Below are 27,280 nucleotides of genomic sequence, written 5' to 3'. Positions count from 1 at the left end.
GTCAAAATTATTAAGGACAAGTGGTAGAAAATGAATTATTAATCTACTTGTTCATTTACTGTTAATATCTGCTTAATTTCTCTTTGAACATGTTCTATCTACACTTCTGTTAAACTGTAATGACCATTTATTCGGTAACACTTTAGTATGGGGAACATATTCTAAGTAACAAAGACTTAATTTAGAGTTATTTGGACACTAGGGGAACATATAAGGGTTAGGGTTACTAATAAGCAATAATTCTGAGATTATTGAGGGAAGACTCTTAGTTAATGGCTTACTGGTTGTATAATAAGGCCATGCAGAATAAGGCAATAATAAGTACTTAATAATGACTAATTAAGAGCCAATATGTTACTAATTTGAATGTTAATAAGCAACTCATTCATGGTGAATATTTTCCCCATACTAAAGTGTTACCATTAATTCTATTGAACTCATTCGTACTTTACTCGTTATGTTATTAGTTATGCAATATTGTATTTAGTTATATTTATACATTATATTTAAGAAATACAAATAATATCAAGATAATGCTTAAATGGAAAACAATAATCGTTAAAAGTATATCTAACAAAGTGATCACTGCAAACTCATGCGTTGTTTGGCTCTGCTCACTTGGACTGGAGTTTGAGCGGCATGTATTTCTCGTTGTCGTTTCCACAACCTCTCGGTTTATCATTTCCGCAATTTGAACGGTTTGTACAGCCGGAAAAAACACAAAAATAGGGCATTTTTTCTTCGAAAAAGGATAAATGGCGCCTAGTACCCATTGAAAACAGAGCTAGCTTGACCACCACCAGTATTCATTGGGCGGGACTTGAGCCGGACGTGACGTCAGTAACATCCCAGCAATTTATGGTTCTTATAAAGAAGATGTTCCGTATACTAAAGTGTTACCATCTATTATTCTGTTGTCTGATGCTTTACATTAGTTTTGGATGATACCACAAATTTGGGTATCAATCCGATACCAAGTAATTACAGGATCATACATTGGTCATATTCAAAGTCCTCATGTGTCCAGGGACATATTACCTGAGTTTATGAACATAATATGAATTTTTTTTAAAAAGGAAAGAAGATGTTGCGATACCAAAAAATATTGAAATATCGATACCAAAATATTGGTACTTTTCAGAGGCGGTATAGAACTGAATATGATTCATTAGTATCGCGGTACTATACTGATACTGATATACCGTACAACCCTACAGGGGACTTTTGTTTTTAGTCTATTTCCTTGGTCAGAGTTACACAGAAAAATAAACCTGTTGTGCAAAACACATTTTACAACCAATAAATGTAATTTTATCTGTAAAATTGTATTCGATCATTTTGATACGACAAATATAAGTTTGTAAGGTCACAAGTACCTTCGGGAGTAATTGTCTTCACACATACCAGAGAGGGTATTAAACCAATAGGTCACAAAGCATCTTTTTTTCTCAACTTGTGTTAGTGTGTTACAATCACGGCACAGCAAGGTGGTGAAAACCTGTCAAAGAGGCATCATCGCTGGTTGTATATGCATTTTTATACTTTGTATGCTGGTTTATCGCCTATTCTGATTAATTGTATATGCATGTACCCAAACTTAGGCCCTGTCTACATTAAGCCGGATAACCCCTTAAACAAAAAATTATTTAGCCTAAGCATCGTGTCAGCCACTCTAAACCATCATTTAAGGTCCCCCTCCTTGGATAATTTTTTACACGTAAGTGCGCCGTGTATTTCTTGAATCTCCGGCTCTTAGCTTTGTATGGACTCATTGATCGTTTACAAACTGAGTTCGGAGAGGAATTGACGCCAGAAAGACCGCGCCCCACACAGGAAGTGACGTCAGAAAGGACGCGCCACAGCCAGTTTCGACAATTTTTGTTTCATCTGACCACAGAACTTTCCTCCAGAAACAAAAATGTAGCTGTTTGGCTACAATACCCAGCAATATATTTGGAGGAGAAAGGGTAAGGCCTTTAATCCCAGGAACACCATGCCCACCGGGTAGGGCATGGGAGGGAGGGGAGGGAACATTTGGTAGAGGTGAACGGCACCGTGTCCCCCCCCCTCTCAGTGAGCTGTGGAGTCCCCCAAGGCAGTATATTGGGGCCTTTACTGTTCCTAGTATACATAAACGACTTGTCATCGGCATGCGACTGTGAATTGTTCTTGTTTGCGGATGACTCGGCCCTGCTGGTATCAGACAAGGACGAGTCACAGGTGGAGAAAATCCTCAGTGCTGAACTCTGTAGATCATGCACCTGGCTCGCTGACAACAAGCTATCCATACACTTGAGTAAAACGGAATCCATCCTGTTTGGGTCCCACATCAACCTTAAGAAAGTCAATGACTTCACTATAAAAGTGGGTGACATTGTTATCACCAGGAAGGATGAGGTCACCTACCTAAGTTCCATTCTAGAGGCTAATCTTTCCTGTGATAAAATGGCAACCAAGGTAATCAACCAACGAACGAGATTTCTCTATAGAATCTCCTCTCTGGTCAACAAAAGCACCATGAGGATTCTAGCGGGAACTCTCGTTCAACCCTTTTTCAATTACGCATGCACCTCCTGGTACCCTAGCACCTCCAAAACCCTCAAATCTAAACTCCAAACATCCCAGAACAAGGTAGTCAGGTTACTTCTAGACCTCCACCCCAGATCCCACCTCACTACTACCCACTTCTCCAAAGTGGGCTGGCTCAGGGTAGAGGACAGAGTAAAACAACTTGCACTGAGCCTGGTCTATAAAATCCGCTACACCTCCCTGATACCAAAGTACATGTCAAACTACTTCCTTAACGTAAATGACCGCCATAACCACAACACCAGGGGGAGCTCCACTAACCACGTTAAACCCAGATTCCGATCTAACAAAGGTCTTAACTCATTCTCTTTCTATGCCACATCAATGTGAAATGCGCTCCCAACAGGTATAAAAGAAAGGGCATCTCTATCCTCCTTCAAAACCGCAATAAAAGTACACCTCCAGGCAACTTCAACCCGAAACTAACACCCTCCCCGGATTGTTATTAATCAAATGTAAACAATCAAATGTAGATACTTTTCTTATGCCTTCTGATCTCTCTCTCTCTCTCTCTATGTCCACTACTTGCTGTACATATCCTACCAAGTCAGACCTACACTGTTTCAATATCCATTTCTCTGTTCTCAGTTGTTGATGACTGATGATAACAACCAAACCTAACCCAACCCCTTCTCCACACCCCGAATTGTAAATAATGTAAATAATTCAATGTATACACCCTGATGATTATCTTGTGTGATGACTGTATTATGATGATAGTATATATATGATAGTATATATCTGTATCATGAATCTCAAACAAGTTGAAAAACGTATTCGGGTGTTAACATTTAGTGGTCAATTGTACGGAATATGTACTTCACTGTGCAACCTACTAATAAAAGTTTCAATCAATCAATCAAAAACCGTCAAGCGTGGTGGTGGTAGTATTATGCTCTGGGCCTGTTTTGCTAACAATGGAACTGGTGCTTTAAATGGACAATGAAAAAGGAGGATTACCCCCAATTTTTCAGGACAACCTAAAATCATCATCCCGGAGGTTGGGTCTTGGGCGCAGTTGGGTGTTCCAACAGGACAATGACCCCAAACATACGTCAAAAGTGGTAAAGGAATGGCTAAATCAGGCTAGAATAAAGGTTTTAGAATGGCCTTCCCAAAGTCCTGACAATGGACAATGCTGAAGAAACAAGTCCATGTCAGAAAACCAACAAATTTCGCTGAACTGCACCAAATTTGTCAAGAGGAGTGGTCACAAATTCAACCAGAAGCTTGCCAGAAGCTTGTGGGTGGCTACCAAAAGCGCCTTATTGCACTGAAACTTGCCAAGGGACATGTAACCAAATATTAACATTGCTGTATGTATACTTTTGACCCAGCAGATTTGCTCACATTTTCAGTAGACCCATAATAAATTCATAAAAGAACCAAACTTCATGAATGTGACCAACAAGTATGTGCTCCAATCACTCTATCACACAAAATAAGAGTTGTAGAAAGTATTGGAAACTCAAGACAGCCATGACATTATGTTCTTTACAAGTGTATGTCAACTTTTGATCGCGACTGTATATTTGAAAGAACACAGCCATGCTGAGAAAATAACCAAATATTACAACGTGGCGGCAAACATACTAAGTCATGTTGAGTCATGCATCTGTGTTGTCAAGACTTGGACTTTGACGTGGTTTGTTTTCCCATGGTGCAAATGATTCGGACCGGACATGGCGTGAAGGTAAATACATATTTAATTTTAACACTCAAAAAAAGAACAAACAAAAGGCACTCACAGTGGAGGCACACAACTTAACGCAGGGAACAAAAACTTGGACTATGCATAACTATGAACTTGGCAAAACAAAAGACACTAACTGTGGCATAAATAAACACAACTTACTTGCGGAAGCAAAGAGCATCATGAATGTGATGTCGCCAGGCCGACCAACAGAAAATGACAGGCTTAAATAGTCATGGGGTGATTGAAAACAGGTGCGTGAGTTCAAATGAATCAGGTGCGTGAGTCGTGAGGACAGGTGAACTGATTGGTAGTCATGGAAACAAAACAGGGAGTGAAAAAACAGAGACTGACAGAGTGCAAAAACCAAACAGAACATAGCCAAACTAAACATGATCACCAAGACATGATGTGTGGTTTGGGGTGTTTTTGCCTACTGTGCTATTTGGTGCCTGGTTGGCCATCAACGAGTGGTCACAGAAAAGTTACAGCAATTGAACTACTTCACCACGATAACAATACTAATTCATGATTCATGAAATCACAAATGTGATATTTAAGGTGGGCCACAGGGTAAATGAAAGGTTGTTACCTGGCGTTGTCCCTGCCATGGGACTTGATGAAGTTCATGTCTCTGTATTTGGACAAGAAGGCCACCAGCTGGTTATTGGTTCTGAAACAGAAGAAAAAGGCGTACTTTTTTTAATGTAAAAATGCAGGGTGACATTGTGAAAATTGATTTGGCAGCGCATACACAATGTCTAAACCTATAAACGTTTATGGGTGCTATAAAATCTCAAATGCATTTCATTGAGAGCAGGTTCGGTTTTGAGTACAGTGGTACCTCTGTTTTCATTGGCAATCCGTTCCAAAGGGTTCGACAAAAAAACCAGACCGTACAAAAATGGAAGCAATTGTTCCCATAAGAAAAAATATAATCCAGACACCCCAAACTATGAATGTATTATAATATTAATTGGTAGTGACTAACAAGCTAAATATGCAGGCCTGCTCCTGGCTTGCTCCCAGTGTGTCCTCCAGTCAATATATACGAATAAATTCAGTTTATTTGCTGAAATGGAGGTGATTATTATTAACTCACAGGAGCGTCTCCACACTCAAATGTAGATACATTGTGATAAAACGAAATGAAACGTTATTGTCATTGCTAGAGATATATACCGAGCAACGATACTTTTTGGTACCGGTTCCTAATTGGGTGGGACCGTTAAAATTCTGGACTAATGATATGGCTTTCGCTACTTTTTTTAATCCAGCTGAATGTCGTAATTATGACACGCATGCGCTGTCACATTTATTCAGGTGCCGCTGCAAAGCATAAAAAAACATCACGGAACAGCTAATCGGAAAATCCAACTTCCGGTTAAAAGGTTTTCGGTGATACTACCCATTTTTGGTATTAATCCAATAACAAGAAGTTACAGGATCAAACATTGGTCATAATTAAAGGCCCTATTTCCTGACTTTATACACAATTAAAAAAATGACAAAAGATTTTGAGATACTAAAAAATATCAATGCAATCATTGTAGTATCGACTGAATACGGCTCTTGTGCTTGGTATCGTTACAGTCAATGTATGTATATACAAAACCCAAAACCAGTGAAGTTGGCACGTTGTGTAAATAGTAAATAAAAACAGAATACAATGATTTACTAATCCTTTTCAACCTATATTCAATCAAATAGACTGCAAAGACAAGATACTTAACGTTTGAACTGGTAAACGTTGTTATTTTTTGCAAATATTAGCTCATTTGGAATTTGACGCCTGCAAAATGTTTTAAAAAAGCTGGGACAAGTGACAAAGAAGACTAAGAAAGTTGAGCAATGCTCATCAAACACTTATTTGGAACATCCCACAGGTAAACAGGCTAATTGGGAACAGGTGGGTGCCATGGTTGGGTATAAAAGCAGCTTCCATGAAATGCTCAGTCATTCACAAACAAGGATGGGGCGAGGGTCACCACTTTGTGAAAAAATGCGTGAGCAAATTGTCGAACAGTTTAAGAACAACATTGGAGAAATCACTGCACGTAAGCGCAAAGGCCGAAAACCAACATTGAATTCATGTGACATTTGATCCCTCAGGCGGTACTGCATCAGAAAGCGACATCAGTGTGCAAAGGATATCACCACATGGGCTCAGGAACACTTCAGAAAACCACTGTCAGTAACTACAGTTTGTCGCTACATCTGTAAGTACAAGTTAAAACTCTACTATGAAAAGCGAAAGCCACTTATCAACAACACCCACAAATGCTGCCAGCTTCGCTGAGTCCAAGCTCATCTAAAATGGACTGATGCAAAGTGGAAAAGTGTTCTGTGGTCTGACGAGTCCGCATTTCTAATTGTTTGTGGAAACTGTGGCTGTCGTGTCCTTCGGACCAAAGAGGAATAGAACCATCCGGATTGTTATAGGCACAAAATTCAAATTCCAGCATCTGTGATGGTATGGGGGTGTATTAGTGCCCAAGGCTTGGGTAACTTACACATCTGTGAAGGCACCATTAATGCTGAAAGGTACATACAGGTTTTGGAGCAACATATGTTGCCATCCAAGCAATGTCTTTTTCATGGACGCCCCTGCTTATTTCAGCAAGACAATGCCAAGCCACGTGTTACAACAGCGTGGCTTCATAGTAAAAGGGTGCAGGTACTAGACTGGTCTGCCTGTAGTCCAGACCTGTCTCCCATTGAAAATGTGTGGCGCATTATGAAGCCTAAAATACCACAACGGAGACCTCGGACTGTTGAACAACTTAAGCTGTACATCAAGCAAGAATGGGAAATAATTCCACCTGAAAAGCTTCAAAAATTGGTTTCCTCAGTTCCTAAACATTTACTGAGTGTTGTTAAAAGAAAAGGCCATGTAACACAGTGGTGAAAATGCTCCTGTGCCAACTTTTGTGCAACGTGTTGCTGCCATTAAATTCTAAGTTAATTATTATTTTCAAACAAAAATGTAGTTTCTCAGTTGGAACATTAAATATCTTGTTTTTGCAGTCTATTCAATTGAGTATAAGTTGAAAAGGATTTGCAAATAGTTGTATTCTGTTTTTATTTACGATTTACACAACGTGCCAACTTCACTGGTTTTGGGTTTTGTGGTTTTTAGTACCTATGCTTTCAAACTGGCAGGTTAAAAACAAGGTAAACAATTAAAAAGTATGATATATACCATACTGTGAGTAAATAAACTTAGGGACGGCGTGGCGCAGTGGATGAGTGGCCGTGCGTAACCCGAGGGTCCCTGGTTCAATCCCCACCTCGTCATGTCCGTTGTGTCCTGAGCAAGACACTTCACCCTTGCTCCTGATGGGTGCTGGTTAGCGCCTTGCATGGCAGCTCCCTCCATCAGTGTGTGAATGTGTGTGTGAATGGGTGAATGTGGAAATACTGTCAAAGCGCTTTGAGTACCTTGAAGGTAGAAAAGCGCTATACAAGTACAACCCATTTATCATTTATTTAGCTCTGCAATTTCAACGAAACGTCAACTTTCAAATCAAAACCTCTGACAAAAAAAGCGCACTTTGTGGCGCTTGAAGCCACAGACCGATTATTTAGCGACCTCAGCTGCTTGTGATGTATTTCCCAGCAGACTATTTAGGATCATGCGAATAGATTGTGTCCCTGTGATTTTGATAAAAGACTCCATGCTGGTTTGACATTGTCGGGCAGCCTCGGCCTTCATACACAGACGGGACAGGCTAAAAGCTTTGCTCTGCAGGCTATGCCCCCGTCACTTCATCTGTGTTGGAGCCTTTCATGATGCTTTGCCTTTCCAAAAGAGCAGCGAGGCTCAAGGATCAGTGGGGGGAGGGACAAGCGCATATTAATGTCATTTTCTCTTGAAGGAGCAATTTCACAGCCTGGGGGGCTTATCTTAGGAGGTCCTGAGCCATAAAGTCTAACTGATGATATGCTGTGCAGTCTTCTGCGTCTCCATGCCGTACCCACACCCACACATGGAGGGTGTGTGACAGCTAGTTTGCACATTGCAGACACAATATACATGCATAAAGGCACACGAATGCTGCACACATGCACACACACGCGCGCGCACACACACACACACACGTGTGTGTGTGTGTGTGTGTGTGTATTTGTTACCTTCTCGAGACCTCAAAAAAATGCCCACTTCTTAAGGACCACCCTTTGTAGATATATACAGATTTGTATTTACAACATTAATAATATATACATACTATGCACATTTAAAAAAGCTTGTTGTGAAAAATTAGTTGGAATTTCACAAGAAAAACTTAGAATTTTGGCAGTATTATAATAAAAGTCGTAATTTTACTCAACGCAAGTCCAAATTTTCCGAGAAAAACTGAACATTTGTGCAATGTTATGATAAAAGTTGGAATTTTACTCAATCACAGTCGCAATTTTACAAGAAAAGCTTAACTTTTGGACAATTTTATGAAAAGAGTCGTAACTTTACTCGACAAAAGTCCCCGTTTTAAAAGAAAACTTTACAATTTTGGCAATGTTACAGTAACAATCGGAATTTTACTTGGCAAAACGACGGACGTCATAATTTTACTCAAAAAATGTCACTATTTTACAACAACAAACAAATTGGTAGTATTGTGATAAAAGTCAAATGACTGGTGACAATTGTCACCAATTTTGCGTTAAAAAGTAATAATTTTACATTAAAAAAGTAAATTTTACATTAAAAAAGTAATAATTTTACATACAAAAGTAATAATTTTACATAAAAAAGTAATCATTTTACATAAAAAAGTAATCATTTTACAAAAAAATATTCTAATTTTACAGAAACAGAAAGAATATGAAAAATTGTTCCCAATTTTAAAAGAAAAAAGTCGACACATTGTGAGAAAAAGACTGCTTTTAATTTTTTTTTTTAATTTGTTGTTTGTAATTGGTTTTTAATCTTCATTATTTAATTAAAATTATTACAGTATATCTCTATATACATATTTATTTAATTATTTTTTATTAATTTTGGCCAAAGGGGGCCCATTTCAATTTCTTACACACACTTGTTATTACATATGATGGCTAGAGGAGGAGCACTTCAAATTTTTACACACACTTGTTATTTTATATGTTGACCAGAGGGGGAGCACTTTTAAAACCGACACAGTCAATTTGAAAAATCCCTCCTTTTTGGGACCACCCTAATTTTGATAGATTTCACCACCAGGGGTGCAAATGAGACATTCTCTATTAGATGCAATGGTTTTCCGTATTGGGACCATGATTTATGTCCTAACTTGTTCACCGGTCCTCATATGGAAGGTACTTTTCCTTGTTGATGTGTCAAGAAGGGTATAAATACAAGAAAACACACACACACACACACACACACACACACACACACACACACACACACACACACACACACACACACACACACACACACACACTACAAGGGGAATTTATGTCAGGCTCCAACTTTGCCACCTGAGTGGTCACCCCATACAGTGGGTCCAGTTTGCTTACTATCACCCATGTGGCTGCTGTTTTTCTGGGGTATTCGCATGCAATTGTGAACACACACACATGCACACACACTCGCACAAACACAGAACACCCTTCAACACGCCACCGGGCACCCCAAAATTGTACACTTTTTCCAATATCATAGCCAATTAAACTTCATCGGCATGCCACCGCTTCACTTCCATGGTGTTGTTAAATTTATAATCTGCCCTTTTTACAAGTGGGACTTCCAATATATGATGCCAGGGTGGAATAGGGCAACGTTCCACTTGACGGGTTATGGATGCACACTCAAACACGTTTGACAAGGGTGACATTTATCATCTCTGTCTGAAGAAAGAGCTGCAAAAAAAAAAATTGAATGTCTTAGTTCTTTTTTGTTTGTTAAATTAACAAGGACTGTTTTCAAAGCAGCGGATGACACATAACTCTGAAGAAAATTCTATCAACAATGTTATCATGTGAGACGCAAAGTGTGTAGCTCATCTTTTTGGACTCTGTGGACTAGTGTTGTCCCGATACCAAAATGTATTTCAATACTTTTCTGTACTTTTCTAAATAAAGGGGACCACAAAAAATTGCATTATTGGCTTTATTTTAACAAAAAATCTTAGGGTACATTAAAAATATCTTTCTTATTGCAAGTTTGTCCTTAAATAAAATAGTGAACATACAAGATAACTTGTCTTTTATTAGAAAATAAGCAAATAAAGGCTCCTAATTTAGTCTGCTGACATATGCAGTAACATGTTGTGTCATTTTCCATCCTATCATTTTGTCAAAAATATTATGGACTAGTGGTAGAAAATGAATTATTAATCTACTTGGAGGCGAGACAACCCTCTCTCCCTTAAATATTCTCCAACTCATCTAAATTCAGGATTCAGCCATATTTGCTGGCTCTGGTAATGCTACAAATGTTATAAGAATATTTGAGAGCTATCATGATATGTCCCATTTCCATGTACAGAAGGGAAGGGATTCATATGGCCCCATTCCTGGGTGGATCTTGCTTGTGCGGAAGGCGGTGGGTCCAATCATTTTGCAATGCAGTCTGCTGATAATGATGGAAAGTGCCACTCTATACAGCAACTGACGGTGTGGTCAAAGTTGGAATTACCACAAAACACATTTTAAGATATTCAACACTCATCTGGGAGCTAAAGTGGATAGTGCACACCCCAATTTGTCACGTTTCATGTGTTAGGTGAACGTGACGAATGTTGTCTGTCTATCTGTGTTGGCCCTGCGATGAGGTGGCGACTTGTCCAGGGTGTACCCCGCCTTCCGCCCGATTGTAGCTGAGATAGGCTCCAGCGCCCCCGCGACCCCAAAGGGAATAAGCGGGGGGTTCTTGGCCCTGCACTCCTTAGTATTTACATGCTGCCGCTAGGCGACATCATACGCAAATACGGTGTTAGCTTTCATTGTTATGCTGATGACACCCAACTCTACATGCCCCTAAAGCTGACCAACACGCCGGATTGTAGTCAGCTGAAGGCGTGTCTTAATGAAATTAAACAATGGATGTCCGCTAACTTCTTGCAACTCAACGCCAAGAAAACGGAAATGCTGATTATCGGTCCTGCTAAACACCGACATTTATTTAATAATACCACCTTAACATTTGACAACCAAACAATTACACAAGGCGAATCAGTAAAGAATCTGGGTATTATCTTCGACCCAACTCTCTCCTTTGAGTCACACATTAAGAGTGTTACTAAAACGGCCTTCTTTCATCTCCGTAATATCGCTAAAATTCGTTCCATTTTGTCCACTAGCGACGCTGAGATCATTATTCATGCGTTCGTTACGTCTCGTCTCGACTACTGTAACGTATTATTTTCGGGTCTCCCTATGTCTAGCATTAAAAGACTACAATTGGTACAAAATGCGGCTGCTAGACTTTTGACAAGAACAAGAAAGTTTGATCATATTACGCCTATACTGGCTCACCTGCACTGGCTTCCTGTGCACTTAAGATGTGACTTTAAGGTTTTACTACTTACGTATAAAATACTACACGGTCTAGCTCCGTCCTATCTTGTCGATTGCATTGTACCATATGTCCCGGCAAGAAATTTGCGTTCAAAGAACTCCGGCTTATTAGTGATTCCCAGAGCCCAAAAAAAGTCTGCGGGCTATAGAGCGTTTTCTATTCGGGCTCCAGTACTATGGAATGCCCTCCCGGTAACAATTAGAGATGCTACCTCAGTAGAAGCATTTAAGTCCCATCTTAAAACTCATTTGTATACTCTAGCCTTTAAATAGTCCCCCTGTTAGACCAGTTGATCTGCCGTTTCTTTTCTTTTCTCCTCTGCTCCCCTTTTCCTTGAGGGGGGGGGGGGGGGGGGGGGCACAGGTCCGGTAGCCATGGATGAAATGCTGGCTGTCCAGAGTCGGGACCCGGGGTGGACCGCTCGCCTGTGCATCGGCTGGGAACATCTCTGCGCTGCTGACCCGTCTCCGCTCAGGATGGTGTCCTGCTGGCCCCACTATGGACTGGACTCTTACTATTATGTTGGATCCACTATGGACTGGACTCTCACAATATTATGTCAGACCCACTCGACATCCATTGCTTTCGGTCTCCCCTAGAGGGGGGGGGTTACCCACATATGCGGTCCTCTCCAAGGTTTCTCATAGTCATTCACATCGACGTCCCACTGGGGTGAGTTTTTCCTTGCCCTTATGTGGGCTTTGTACCGAGGATGTCGTTGTGGCTTGTGCAGCCCTTTGAGACACTTGTGATTTAGGGCTATATAAATAAAGATTGATTGATGATTGATTGAAAATGGATGGATGGATGGATGTGTTAGGTGAACGTGACGAATGTTGTCTGTCTATCTGTGTTGGCCCTGCGAAGAGGTGGCGACTTGTCCATGGTGTACCCCGCCTACCGTCCGAATGCAGGTGAAATAGGCTCCGGCACCCCCCGCGACCCCGAGAGGGACAAGCGGTAGAAAATGGATGGATGGATGGACAAGCAAGGGACAAGTCAGAAAGACTGGAGGCTCATAGACGCAACCTCACTGCCCCCGCCATGCCTCCTTGCAGGACAATCCCTAAAAGTCCTATATGTGTGTGCGCGCTGTAAGTAGGAGGGCGTGGCGAAGTTGGTAGAGTGGCTGTGCCAGCAATCGGAGAGTTGCTGGTTACTGGGGTTCAATCCCCACCTTCTACCATCCTAGTCACGTCCGTTGTGTCCTTGGGCAAGACACTTCACCCCTTGCTCCTGATGGCTGCTGGTTAGCGCCTTGGATGGCAGCTCCCACCATCAGTGTGTGAATGTGTGTGTGAATGGATGAATGTGGAAATACTGTCAAAGCGCTTTGAGTACCTTGAAGGTAGAAAAGCGCTATACAAGTATAACCCATTTATTTATTTATCATTATTTATAAAAACCCCCCAGTCCATGCAGGAGACAACCAAAAACTAAGGCCAGGAGGTCGGCCCCCCTCAAAGCCCATAACCCCGCAGGCGCTCCACACCAGGCCAACATGACGCCACGCGAGTCCGGCCCCTGCCAAACAAAGCCAGCGCCCGTCCCCACCAACTCGACTCTGCGGTGTCCACACCAACAACCCCACGCAAAAAAAACTGCACGGCGCCCATGCTCAATGCAAACACCACATCAGAGCTACCCACACAGCAATGCGTTCACACAAGTCTCGGCCGGGAAACTAATCCTCACAACGGGGAAATAAGTCAACAAATCCTGCCCACATGTCAGCACCCAAGCCAGTCATCAACCCAATGCCAGCCAGTCCCCATAATTTCATCAGCGCACGGGCACCAATCACGGACCCTCGCCCACTCCAACCCAAAACAGCAACGCCAACCGCCAGTAGCACCACAGCAACCACCACCACCACCGCCCATTTGCAGTACAAAAATCTGCGGTCGCCGAATCAGAAGCAAAAGAGCGACCGGCCCGGCAAACTGCAACAACGCACACACCACAGAGGCTGCCAACCCACAAAAATCCACAAGAGAGGGACTATCGCAGGGCATTAGGACAGCACCGTCGGGGCCCAACATAGGGGGAAAGCGGCCCCCCTCAACCCGACACCAGACGGGCTCGTACGGCCACAGCACAGGGCGACCCAGGCCAGACCCCGCCCCTGCCCCCAGGGGAAGAAAGAAGCCCAAGGAGACCCAAAACCACAGGGGCATGGGCTGGCCCCCCGCCCAACGGCAGCAAGCCCCCCATCGCCGAACCCAAGGCTCAACCCGCACCAAAACTTCCGCCCAGTCACGGAACCAGGGCACACACTGCAGGCCCAACACCCGCTGCATTCACCCGCCCTGGTACCCAGGACCCCCCACCAACGGAGCGAGACCCAGAGGGGTAGAGCCGCACCCCTTGCTAAGTAGAACATCCGGATTACTCCAAATAGGCATACATTGGCAGGGAGTGAGCGGTTCAGATCCCACATCAGGGCAAGAAAAAACTCAACCCAATGGGATGACAATGAGAAACCTTGGAGGGGGCCGGTGCAATGGACGTCGAATGGATCTAGCATAATAGTGTGAGACTTTAAAGGGGAACATTATCACAATTTCAGAAGGGTTAAAACCATTAAAAATCAGTTCCCAGTGGCTTATTTAGTTTTTTTCAAAATGTTACCCATCACGCAATATCCCTAAAAAAAGCTTCAAAGTGCCTGATTTTAACCATCGTTATATACACCCGTCCATTTTCCTGTGATGCCAATACAAACAAACATGGCGCATAGAACAGCAAGGTATAGCGACATTAGCTCGGATTCAGACTCGGATTTCAGCGGCTTAAGCGATTCAACAGATTACGCATGTATTGAAACGGATGGGTGTAGTGTGGAGGCAGGTAGCGAAAACGAAATTGAAGAAGAAACTGAAGCTATTGAGCCATATCGGTTTGAACCGTATGCAAGCGAAACCGACGAAAACGACACGACAGTCAGCGACACGGGAGAAAGCGAGGACGAATTCGGCGATCGCCTTCTAACCAACGATTGGTATGTGTTTGTTTGGCATTAAAGGAAACTAACAACTATGAACTAGGTTTACAGCATATGAAATAAATTTGGCAACAACATGCACTTTGAGAGTGCAGACAGCCCAGTTTTCATCAATTAATATATTCTGTAGACATACCCTCATCCGCTCTCTTTTCCTGAAAGCTGATCTGTCCAGTCCAGTTGGAAATGCATCTGCTTTGAGTGTCGCAGGATATCCACACATTCTTGCCATCTCTGTCGTAGCATAGCTTTCGTCGGTAAAGTGTGCGGAACAAACGTCCAATTTCTTGCCACTTTCGCATCTTTGGGCCACTGGTGCAACTTGAATCCGTCCCTGTTCGTGTTGTTACACCCTCCGACAACACACCGACGAGGCATGATGTCTCCAAAGTACGGAAAACAGTCGAAAAAACGGAAAATAACAGAGCTGATTTGACTCGGTGTTTGTAATGTGTTTGAGAAAATGGCGGATTGCTTCCCGATGTGACGTCATCGCTCCGAGAGCGAATAATAGAAAGGCGTTTAATTCGCCAAAATTCACCCATTTAGAGTTCGGAAATCGGTTAAAAAAATATATGGTCCTTTTTCTGCAACATCAAGGTATATATTGACGCTTACATAGGTCTGGTGATTATGTTCCCCTTTAAAAGCAGTTGTGTTTTCGAATAATTTGTCTAATAAAGGGCAAGTTAGAAATTGGGATCTCCTGGTTGAATGATGATGGCAGCACGGTGATCAAGTGGTTAGTGCATGTGCCTCACAATAAAAAAAGGTCCTGACTTCAATCCCGGGCTCGGGATCTTTCTGTGTGGAGTTTGCATGTTCTCCTCCAAAGACATGCACTTCGGGATAGGTTAATTGGCAACACTAAATTGTCCGTAGTGTGTGAATGTGAGTGTAAATGTTGTCTGTCTATCTGGTGTTGGCCCTGTGATGAAGTAGTGACTTGTCCAGGGTGTACCCCGCCTTCCGCCCGAATGCAGCTGAGATAGGCTCCAGCACCCCCCACCATCCCAAAAGGGACACGCGGTAGAACATGTATGGATGGATGGATGGATAGTTGAATGATTGTTTAACATCTAACCCTTAAGGAGCTAATAAATTGGGATTGATCCATTTTAATATGTACTGTAGTATATTTGCAAGGAAGTAATGGGAAACATTTGTGAGTTCCAAACCTCCATATTCCTTGGGTTTTTGTCATGTTTTAAGGTTTATTCGTGCTGGTTTACTTTTCCAAAGAAACTGATTGATGTCAGAGTCAAGTGATTTAAAACCAAATTTGAGAAGGTTTGGTGGGAATCATAGAAAAAATATAATCAACCCTTGGCAAGATCATAATTTTCACAGTAGACTCCTTTCCCATAAGTGAGATGGGCAGTGTCTTCCAACGCTCCAGATCATCCTCAATCGATTTTAAGATTGGCGAGTAATTCAAGCGATTCAGATCTGACAATGTGGAGGAAATATTGATACCCAGGTATTTAATGTTCCCTTTGTGCAGTAGAATCGATGAGGTGCTCTGAAAGTCAAATTTAATAGGTAACACAGTAAATTTGGACCAGTTGATGGAGTAATCTGAAATAGAACTGAATGCATCAATGAGTGAGATTGTGCCTTGACGAGAAGAAAAGTGGATTTTGTAGGAAAAGTAATCAGCATAAAGGTTTATTTCATGATGAACGATTGCAGTATTGATGCTTTTAATATTTGCATGCTGTCGAAATACGGCTGCAAGAGGTTCAATAAATATAGCAAACAGTGACGGAGAAAGTGGAGACGCTGGCCTGGTGCCCCTCATAAGATGGCACACACTTACAACCTGTATAAGTAGCTCAGCTAACACTTTTTTTGGGGGATATGAGCTGTCTCTTGGCTAATTGATATTATTTAGGTTGCCGGCCTCCCCACCGCTAGTTAGCTTAGCAAATGTCACAGTGAAGCCTGTAAGATCCAACCAAAATATATACAGTTAAAGTTAAAGTACCACTGATAGTCACACACACACTAGGTGCGGTGAAATTAACCTCTGCATTTGACCCATCCCCTTGTTCCACCCCCTGGGAGATGATGGGAGCAGTGAGCAGCAGCGGTGGCCGTGCTCGGGAATCATTTTGGTGATTTAACCCCCAATTCCAACCCTTGATGCTGAGTGCCAAGCAGAGAGGTAATGGGTCCCATTGTTATAGTCTTTGGTATGACTCGGCCGGGGTTTGAACTCACAACCTAATGATCTACTGCTAACGATGGATTCTGATGCGTCATCTATGTTGCTGCTTCTTGATCTTAGCGCTGCTTTCGATACCGTCGATCATAATATTTTATTAGAGCGTTATATAAACATGTATTGGTATGTCAGACTTAGTCTTGTCGTGGTTTAACTCTTATCTTACTGACAGGATGCAGTGCGTCTCTCATAACAATGTGACCTCGGACTATGTTAAGGTAACGTGACTCTCACAATATTATGTCAGACCCACTCGACATCCATTGCATTCGGTCTCCCCTAGAGGGGGGGGGGGGGGGGGTGGTTACCCACATATGCGGTCCTCTCCAAGGTTTCTCATAGTCATTCACATCGACGTCCCACTGGGGTGAGTTTTTCCTTGCCCTTATGTGGGCTTTGTACCGAGGATGTCGTTGTGGCTTGTGCAGCCCTTTGAGACACTTGTGATTTAGGGCTATATAAATAAACATTGATTGATTGATTGATAACGTGCGTAGTTCCTCAGGGTTCGGTTCTTGGCCCTGCACTCCTTAGTATTTACATGCTGCCGCTAGGCGACATCATACGCAAATACGGTGTTAGCTTTCACTGTTATGCTGATGACACCCAACTCAACATGTCCCTAAAGCTGACCAACACGCCGTATTGTAGTCAGCTGGAGGCGTGTCTTAATGAAATTAAACAATGGATGTCCGCTAACTTCTTTCAACTCAACGCCAAGAAAACGGAAATGCTGATTATCGGTCCTGCTAAACACCGACATTTATTTAATAATACCACCTTAACATTTGACAACCAAACAATTACACAAGGCGACTCAGTAAAGAATCAGGGTATTATCTTCGACCCAACTCTCTCGTTTGAGTCACACATTAAGAGTGTTACTAAAACGGCCTTCTTTCATCTCCGTAATATCGCTAAAATGTGTTCTATTTTATCCACTAGCGACGCTGAGATCATTATTCATGCGTTCGTTACGTCTCATCTCGATTACTGTAACGTATTATTTTCGGGCCTCCCTATGTCTAGCATTAAAAGATTACAGTTGGTACAAAAAGCGGCTGCTAGACTTTTGACAAGAACAAGAAAGTTTGATCATATTACGCCTATACTGTATATACCTTTATATACATATATATATATATATACCTATACTGGCTCACCTTCACTGGCTTCCTGTGCACTTAAGATGTGACTTTAAGGTTTTACTACTTACGTATAAAATACTACACGGTCTAGCTCCAGCCTATCTTGCCGATTGTATTGTACCATATGTCCCGGCAAGAAGTCTGCGTTCTAAGAACTCCGGCTTATTAGTGATTCCCAGAGCGCAAAAAAGTCTGCGGGCTATAGAGCGTTTTCTATTGGGGCTCCAGTACTATGGCATGCCCTCCCGGTAACAATTAGAGATGCTACCTTAGTAGAAGCATTTAAGTCCCATCTTAAAACTCATTTGTATACTCTAGCCTTTAAATAGCCCCCCTTTTTTAGACCAGTTGATCTGCCGTTTCTTTTCCTTTCTCCTCTGCTCCCCCCTATCCCTTGTGGAGGGGGAGACACACAGGTCCGGTGGCCATGGATGAAGTGCTGGCTGTCCAGAGTCGGGACCCGGGGTGGACCGCTCGCCTGTGCATCGGTTGGGAACATCTCTGCGCTGCTGACCCGTCTCCGCTCGGGATGGTTTCCTGCTGGCCCCACTATGGACTGGACTCTTACTATTATGTTGGATCCAATATGGACTGGACTCTTACAATATTATGTCAGACCCACTCGACATCCATTGCATTCGGTCTCCCCTAGAGGGGTGGGGGTTACCCACATATGCGGTCCTCCCCAAGGTTTCTCATAGTCATTCACATCAACGTTCCACTGGGGTGAGTTTTTCCTTGCCCTTATGTGGGCTCTGTACCGAGGATGTCGTTGTGGCTTGTGCAGCCCTTTGAGACACTTGTGATTTAGGGCTATATAAATAAACATTGATTGATTGATTGAACCTACCGATCTCAGGGCGGATACTAACCACAAGGCCTTAGCTTGCGAGGTATAACTTGAGAGCAAAGAAAGTGAGTGTGAAGGACAGTGCTGGGAAGAAGAAGCACATGCTATTCTATTCCCTTCATGAATTTGCAATGTTTCGATCATGCCTATTCATTCAAATCCAACCAATCGCCGCTAATTATGCACGGCCTTGCAACTCTGCATATTTTGGAAAATCAGGGTAATTTTTGCCAATTAAATTTTTCCTCTGACGCCCCGTCAACTGTCTAATTAAAACTTTTGTTTGTGTCTTGTGTAGACAAAGCAAGAACAGCAACATGTCACTATATATCAACTTTTTACTGCTCAAACTGTACAATTGTCCTGAGTTTGTAGCTCAGACCAACTTCTTGTTCCTGTATGCAGCACTAAGCCTTCTGGGTAAAGTAGTATATAAATATTTAGAAACACACTTGCGTCCTGACTTCCTAGTTTACATGTATTTATATATGTTTTAACCTTTATTTATCAAGAGTAGTGTTGTCCCGATACCAATATTTTGGTACCGGTACCGGTACTAAAATGTATTTCGGTGCTTTTCTAAATAAAGGGGACCACAAAAAATGTCAGTAATGGCTTTATTTTAACAAAACATCTTAAGGTACATTAAACATATATATTTCTGACATGTGCAGTAACATATTGTGTCATTTAATCATTCTATTATTTTGTCAAAATTATTAAGGATGGTAGAAAATGAATTATTAATCTACTTTTTCATTTACTATAAATATGTGGTTATTTTCTGTTTTAACATGTTCTATCTACACTGCTGTTAAAATTTAATAATGACTTATTCTTCTGTTGTTTGATACTTTACATTAGTTTTCGATGATACCACAAATTTGTTACAGGATCAGACATTGGGCATATTCAAAGTCCTCATGTGTCCAGGGACATATTTCCTGAGTTTATAAACATAATATAAACACAAAAAAAAAAAAACGAAAGAAGATTTTGTGATTCAAAAAATATTTATGTAATCTTAGTAGTATCTACTCGATACGCTCCTGTACTTGGTATCATTTCAGTGGATGTTAAGTGTAGATCCGCCAATGGCATCTGTTTATATTGTAGCGTCCCGGAAGAGTTGGTGCTGTAGGGAATTCTGGGAATTTGTTCTGTAGTGTTTATGTTGTGTTGCGGTGCAGATATTCTCCCACAATATGTTTGTCATTGTTGTTTAGTATGGTTTCACTATACAGCACATATTTATGACAGTGTTGGCGTTGTTTATATGGCCACTCTTAGTGTGACATGTATGGCTGTTGAGTAAGTATGACCTTCATTCACTTGTGTGTAGTGTGTTCAAAGTTAAGTTGATTAGCGCAATGGTTAATTATCAAACATAATGAAATTTTGTCTTGACCATTTTTCACACATTCATTGTCATGACTCCGGCTCTCCCTTAGAGATAGGGTGAGAAGCTCTGCCATCCGGGAGGAGCTCAAACTAAAGCCACTGCTCCTCCACATCGAGAGGAGCCAGATGAGGTGGTTCGGGCATCTGGTCAGGATGCCCCCCAAAGGGCACGTCCGACCGGTAGGAGGCCACGGGGAAGACCCAGGACACGTTGGGAAGACTATGTCTCCCGGCGGGCCTGGGAACGCCTCAGGATACCCTGGGAGGAGCTGGACGGAGTGGCTGGGGAGAGGGAAGTCTGGGCTTCTCTGCTTAGGCTGCTGCCCCCGCGACGAAGGAGGAAAATGGATGGATGGATGGACTGATGTGCATTTAGTTGGTGAAGCAGTACAAACATATCACTGCACATACGGTAGGTCCGAGACTCACCCGTACTCACCTTTTTAAAACTATAGGGAGACTTCCATTGAGTTCTTTAATTAAACTTTTATAGGACCACATTTGCAACGTCATCTTAGTTACATCCAAGTTGCTATATAAAGATACAAGCGTCAAATTTACATATTTTAGAACTGTATGATCTAAAACATCCATTTCCTAAAAGCTTGTTCTCACTTCCCCTCGTCTCCCTGTCATTCCTGCGTCTCCGTTTCCTCTTTTTGCTCCATCAATCGTTTCATTTCCCAACAGATGGGTCTTAAAATCTCCACTGTCAGCCCTTTTTCCGACTCCATCACCCTCATGCAAATGAGGATGCAAAATACGAGCATAACAGCGTCCTGGCACATTCACTCTTGAACGTATTTAATCATACATTGACAGGATAAATATGCAAACGTGTCGTATGCTGCAAGACATAAACTCAGACATGGTGCAAAAACATGCTGACAGCATGTCAGCAGCATTCATCAATTTGGTGGAAACAACAAGATTAAAACTTGTGTATGAGCAAATTCCATTTCTTGGCTCCAGAATTTGAGACATCAGATTCAGCTTTCTTTTGTCCGCTATAACAACTTGTCTAAATCCAATGGTGGACATCTGGCTGTGCAGAAGAGATAACACTTCCCTTAATAGAAGCATTTTAATTAGTTGCTGCATAGCTTCTTCAGAAATGCAGCAGACCCTGAACTCCCCGAAGGACAATAAACTCATATAAAGAAAGTCTAGACATTTCCCTGCAAGACTCTACTTCTATGACAATTATGCCATATCAGTTCATGCAGACTTTGTAGTTTTTAATTACTTTCTATAGCATCTTTATAAGGAATCTTTCAAAAAAACCGAGACAGGGTTTTTGGACCATCCGGTACACAGCAACGTCAATACGTATCGACTCTGGGCAATTAAATTGTAATCAGTTCACCACGTGACCCATTGAATGGAGTGCAAGCGAGGAAAGGATTGGGAGGGCAGGTGTGAGGTAAAAGTGTTTGAAAAGCAGACGTTCAACTTCATTGATCTGTTTGCTTTGGACTGAGAAAGCACTCAGTTAACCACAAAAGCTAAGACCCATGCATATTGAATTCCCACCATAATTTTCATATTGTTCAGCATTCCTGGTTTAGAATCCGAAGCTTTGTCACATGCCGTGATCCTCCTTTTTTTACCTGATTGGGTAGTCGGCAGCACTGAGGTTGATGAAAAAATCCCAGCTCCAGTCTCTCATAGCCAACAGGTCGGCCATACTTCGGAGATACATGGTCAGAAGACTGGCACCCCCCCAGATGGTGGCCATGCGCCATGGTGTCACCCTCACGTTGGGATACTGAGCAGCCAAGGACTTTATCTGTCGGTGGAGGTAATTGGACCGCTGCAATAAAAGGGTACAACATTTCAACAAACATTCATGAATGCAAATCACTTCTAAAATTATGTTACAGTATACATTTACAGGCCATAACTTACAGTATACCTGACACTCAAATTCAGTGGCATGCGGTGAGGTTCATGGTTGACTCCTACTGACTTACGGACTTCCAACCAGTTGCGGCAGACTGCTGATTGCCTTACCTTATGCATGTCCTCAGCAGTTTATCATCCAATCAGGCAGAATCATTTTGTCACATACTAACTTTAAAGCAGTGGTTCTTAACCTTTTGGAGGTACCGAACCCCACCAGTTTCATATGCGCATTCACCGAACCCTTCTTTAGTGAAAAACAAACTGTTATTTTTTTCTCAAATTCAAGACAAAGTTAGATGTTTTTGGTAACACTTTAGTATGGGGAACATATTCTAAGTAACAAAGACTTAATTTAGTGTTATTTAGACACTAGGGGAACATATTCTAAGTAATAAAGACTTAATTTAGAGTTATTTGGTTAGGGCCAGGGTTAGAGGGTTAGGGTTATAATAAGGCCATGCCGAATAAGGCATTAATAAGTACTTGATAATGACTAGTAAAGAGCCAATATTTTACTAATTTGCATGTTAATAAGCAAGTAATTAATGGTGAATATGTTCCCCATACTGAAGTGTTACCATGTTTTTTTTTACTGGTGCATAAAATGAACCGTGCATGAACATCATATCTCTCGTTTATGTTTTACTTGGTAAACACTTGAACGCAACATTTTTACAGTTGATGAACTTAATAGACATTTGAACGCAACAATCGTGTTAATGTTTTACTTGGTAAACACTTGAACACAACATTCTTACTTTTAATGTACTTAGTAGACATTTGAATGCAACACTAATATTTTACTTGGTAAACACTTAAACACACCATCCTTACTATTGATGTACTTAATAGACATATGAACGCAACACTCACACTATTATTTTACATGGGAAACACTTGAACACAACATTCTTACTATTGATGTACTTAATAGACATTTGAACGCAACACTCCTGTTTATGTTTTACTTGGTAAACACTTGAACGCAACATTCTTACTATTGATCTACTTAGTAGACATTTGAATGCAACAGTCTCGTTTATGTTTCACTTGGTAAACACTTGAACACACCATCCTTACTATTGATGTACTTAGTAGACATTTGAACGCAACACTCCCACTATTATTCTACTTGGTAAACACTTGAACACAACATTCTTACTATTGATGCACTTAGTAGACATTTGAACGCAACACTCCCACTATTATTTTACTTGGTAAACACTTGAACACAACATTCTTACTATTGATGTACTTAATAGACATTTGAACGCAACACTCTCGTTTATGTTTTACTTGGTAAACACTTAAACACACCATCCTTACTATTGATGTACTTAATAGACATATGAACGCAACACTCCTATTTATGTTTTACTTGGTAAACACTTGAACGCAACATTCTTACTATTGATCTACTTAGTAGACATTTGAATGCAACACTCTCGTTTATGTTTTACTTGGTAAACACTTGAACACAACATTCTAACTTTTAATGTACTTAGTAAACATTTTAATGCAACACTATTATTTTACTTGGTTAACACTTAAACACACCATCCTTACTATTGATGTACTTAATAGACATATGAACGCAACACTCACACTATTATTTTACATGGTAAACACTTGAACACAACATTCTTACTATTGATGTACTTAATAGACATTTGAACGCAACACTCTTGTTTATGTTTTACTTGGTAACCACTTGAACGCAACATTCTTACTATTGATCTACTTAGTAGACATTTGAATGCAACAGTCTCGTTTATGTTTTACTTGGTAAACACTTGAACACACCATCCTTACTATTGATGTATTTAGTAGATATTTGAACGCAACACTCCCACTATTATTTTACTTGGTAAACACTTGAACACAACATTCTTACTATTGATGTACTTAGTAGACATTTGAACGCAACACTCCCACTATTATTTTACTTGGTAAACACTTGAACGCAACATTCTTACTATTGATCTACTTAGTAGACATTTGAATGCAACAGTCTCGTTTATGTTTTACTTGGTAAACACTTGAACACACCATCCTTACTATTGGTGTACTTAGTAGACATTTGAACGCAACACTCCCACTATTATTTTACTTGGTAAACACTTGAACACAACATTCTTACTATTGATGTACCTAATAGACATTTGAACGCAACACTCTCGTTTATGTTTTACTTGGTAAACACTTAAACACACCATCCTTACTATTGATGTACTTAATTGACATATGAACGCAACACTCACACTATTATTTTACATGGTAAACACTTGAACACACCATCCTTACTAATGATGTACTTAATAGACATATGAACGCAACACTCCTGTTTATGTTTTACTTGGTAAACACTTGAACACAACATTCTTACTATTGATGTACTTAATTGACATATGAACGCAACACTCACACTATTATTTTACATGGTAAACACTTGAACACACCATCCTTACTATTGATGTACTTAATAGACATATGAACGCAACACTCCTGTTTATGTTTTACTTGGTAAACACTTGAACACAACATTCTTACTATTGATGTACTTAATAGACATTTGAACGCAACACTCCTGTTTATGTTTTACTTGGTAAACACTTGAACACAACATTCTTACTATTGATGTACTTAATAGACATTTGAACGCAACAATCTTGTTGATATTTTACTTGATAAACACTTGAACGCAACATTCTTACTATTGATCTACTTAGTAGACATTTGAATGCGACACTCTCGTTTATGTTTTACTTGGTAAACACTTGAACACAACATTCTTACTTTTAATGTACTTAGTAGACATTTTAATGCAACACTATTATTTTACTTGCTAAACACTTGAACACACCATCCTTACTATTGATGTACTTAGTAGACATTTGAACGCAACACTCCCACTATTATTTTATTTGGTAAACACTTGAACACAACATTCTTACTATTGATGTACTTAATAGACATTTGAACGCAACAATCTTGTTGATATTTTACTTGATAAACACTTGAACGCAACATTCTTACTATTGATGTACTTAGTAGACATTTGAACGCAACACTCCCACTATTATTTTACTTGGTAAACACTTGAACACAACATTCTTACTATTGATGTACCTAATAGACATTTGAACGCAACACTCTCGTTTATGTTTTACTTGGTAAACACTTAAACACACCATCCTTACTATTGATGTACTTAATTGACATATGAACGCAACACTCACACTATTATTTTACATGGTAAACACTTGAACACACCATCCTTACTATTGATGTACTTAATAGACATATGAACGCAACACTCCTGTTTATGTTTTACTTGGTAAACACTTGAACACAACATTCTTACTATTGATGTACTTAATTGACATATGAACGCAACACTCACACTATTATTTTACATGGTAAACACTTGAACACACCATCCTTACTATTGATGTACTTAATAGACATATGAACGCAACACTCCTGTTTATGTTTTACTTGGTAAACACTTGAACACAACATTCTTACTATTGATGTACTTAATAGACATTTGAACGCAACACTCCTGTTTATGTTTTACTTGGTAAACACTTGAACACAACATTCTTACTATTGATGTACTTAATAGACATTTGAACGCAACAATCTTGTTGATATTTTACTTGATAAACACTTGAACGCAACATTCTTACTATTGATCTACTTAGTAGACATTTGAATGCGACACTCTCGTTTATGTTTTACTTGGTAAACACTTGAACACAACATTCTTACTTTTAATGTACTTAGTAGACATTTTAATGCAACACTATTATTTTACTTGCTAAACACTTGAACACACCATCCTTACTATTGATGTACTTAGTAGACATTTGAACGCAACACTCCCACTATTATTTTACTTGGTAAACACTTGAATACAACATTCTTACTATTGATGTACTTAGTAGACATTTGAACGCAACACTCTCGTTTATGTTTTACTTGGTAAACACTTGAACGCAACATTCTTACTATTGATGTACTTAGTAGACATTTGAACGCAACACTCCCACTATTATTTTACTTGGTAAACACTTGAACACAACATTCTTACTATTGATGTACCTAATAGACATTTGAACGCAACACTCTCGTTTATGTTTTACTTGGTAAACACTTAAACACACCATCCTTACTATTGATGTACTTAATTGACATATGAACGCAACACTCACACTATTATTTTACATGGTAAACACTTAAACACACCATCCTTACTATTGATGTACTTAATAGACATATGAACGCAAAACTCCTGTTTATGTTTTACTTGGTAAACACTTGAACACAACATTCTTACTATTGATGTACTTAATTGACATGTGAACGCAACACTCACACTATTATTTTACATGGTAAACACTTGAACACACCATCCTTACTATTGATGTACTTAATAGACATATGAACGCAACACTCCTGTTTATGTTTTACTTGGTAAACACTTGAACACAACATTCTTACTATTGATGTACTTAATAGACATTTGAACACAACACTCCTGTTTATGTTTTACTTGGTAAACACTTGAACACAACATTCTTACTATTGATGTACTTAATAGACATTTGAACGCGACAATCTCATTAATGATTTACTTGGTAAACACTTGAACGTAACATTCTTACTATTGATCTACTTAGTAGACATTTGAATGCGACACTCTCGTTTATGTTTTACTTGGTAAACACTTGAACACAACATTCTTACTTTTAATATACTTAGTAGACATTTTAATGCAACACTATTATTTTACTTGGTAAACGCTTGAACACACCATCCTTACTATTGATGTACTTAGTAGACATTTGAACGCAACACTCCCACTATTATTTTACTTGGTAAACACTTGAACACAACATTCTTACTATTGATGTACTTAGTAGACATTTGAACGCAACACTCTCGTTTATGTTT

General features: G+C 40.4%; 1 protein-coding gene across 1 annotated transcript in view; it reads right to left on the bottom strand.

Annotated features, from left to right (window-relative positions):
- Positions 1-27,280, bottom strand: part of xylt1 (xylosyltransferase I) — a 351,330-nt gene that overhangs the window by 115,879 nt on the left and 208,171 nt on the right. Inside the window, exons 4-5 of the mRNA XM_061988256.1 lie at positions 22,027-22,229; positions 4,875-4,955 (exon numbers count right to left, since the gene is read on the bottom strand). Of these exons, the coding sequence (XP_061844240.1) occupies positions 4,875-4,955; positions 22,027-22,229 (284 nt within the window). The remainder of the gene's footprint in view (positions 1-4,874; positions 4,956-22,026; positions 22,230-27,280) is intronic.

The sequence above is a fragment of the Nerophis lumbriciformis genome, linkage group LG27 (genome assembly GCF_033978685.3).
Source record: "Nerophis lumbriciformis linkage group LG27, RoL_Nlum_v2.1, whole genome shotgun sequence".
Lineage (NCBI taxonomy): Eukaryota > Metazoa > Chordata > Actinopteri > Syngnathiformes > Syngnathidae > Nerophis > Nerophis lumbriciformis.
Note: the sequence above shows the minus strand (reverse complement) of the source record. Positions and strands in the feature narration are given on the sequence as shown.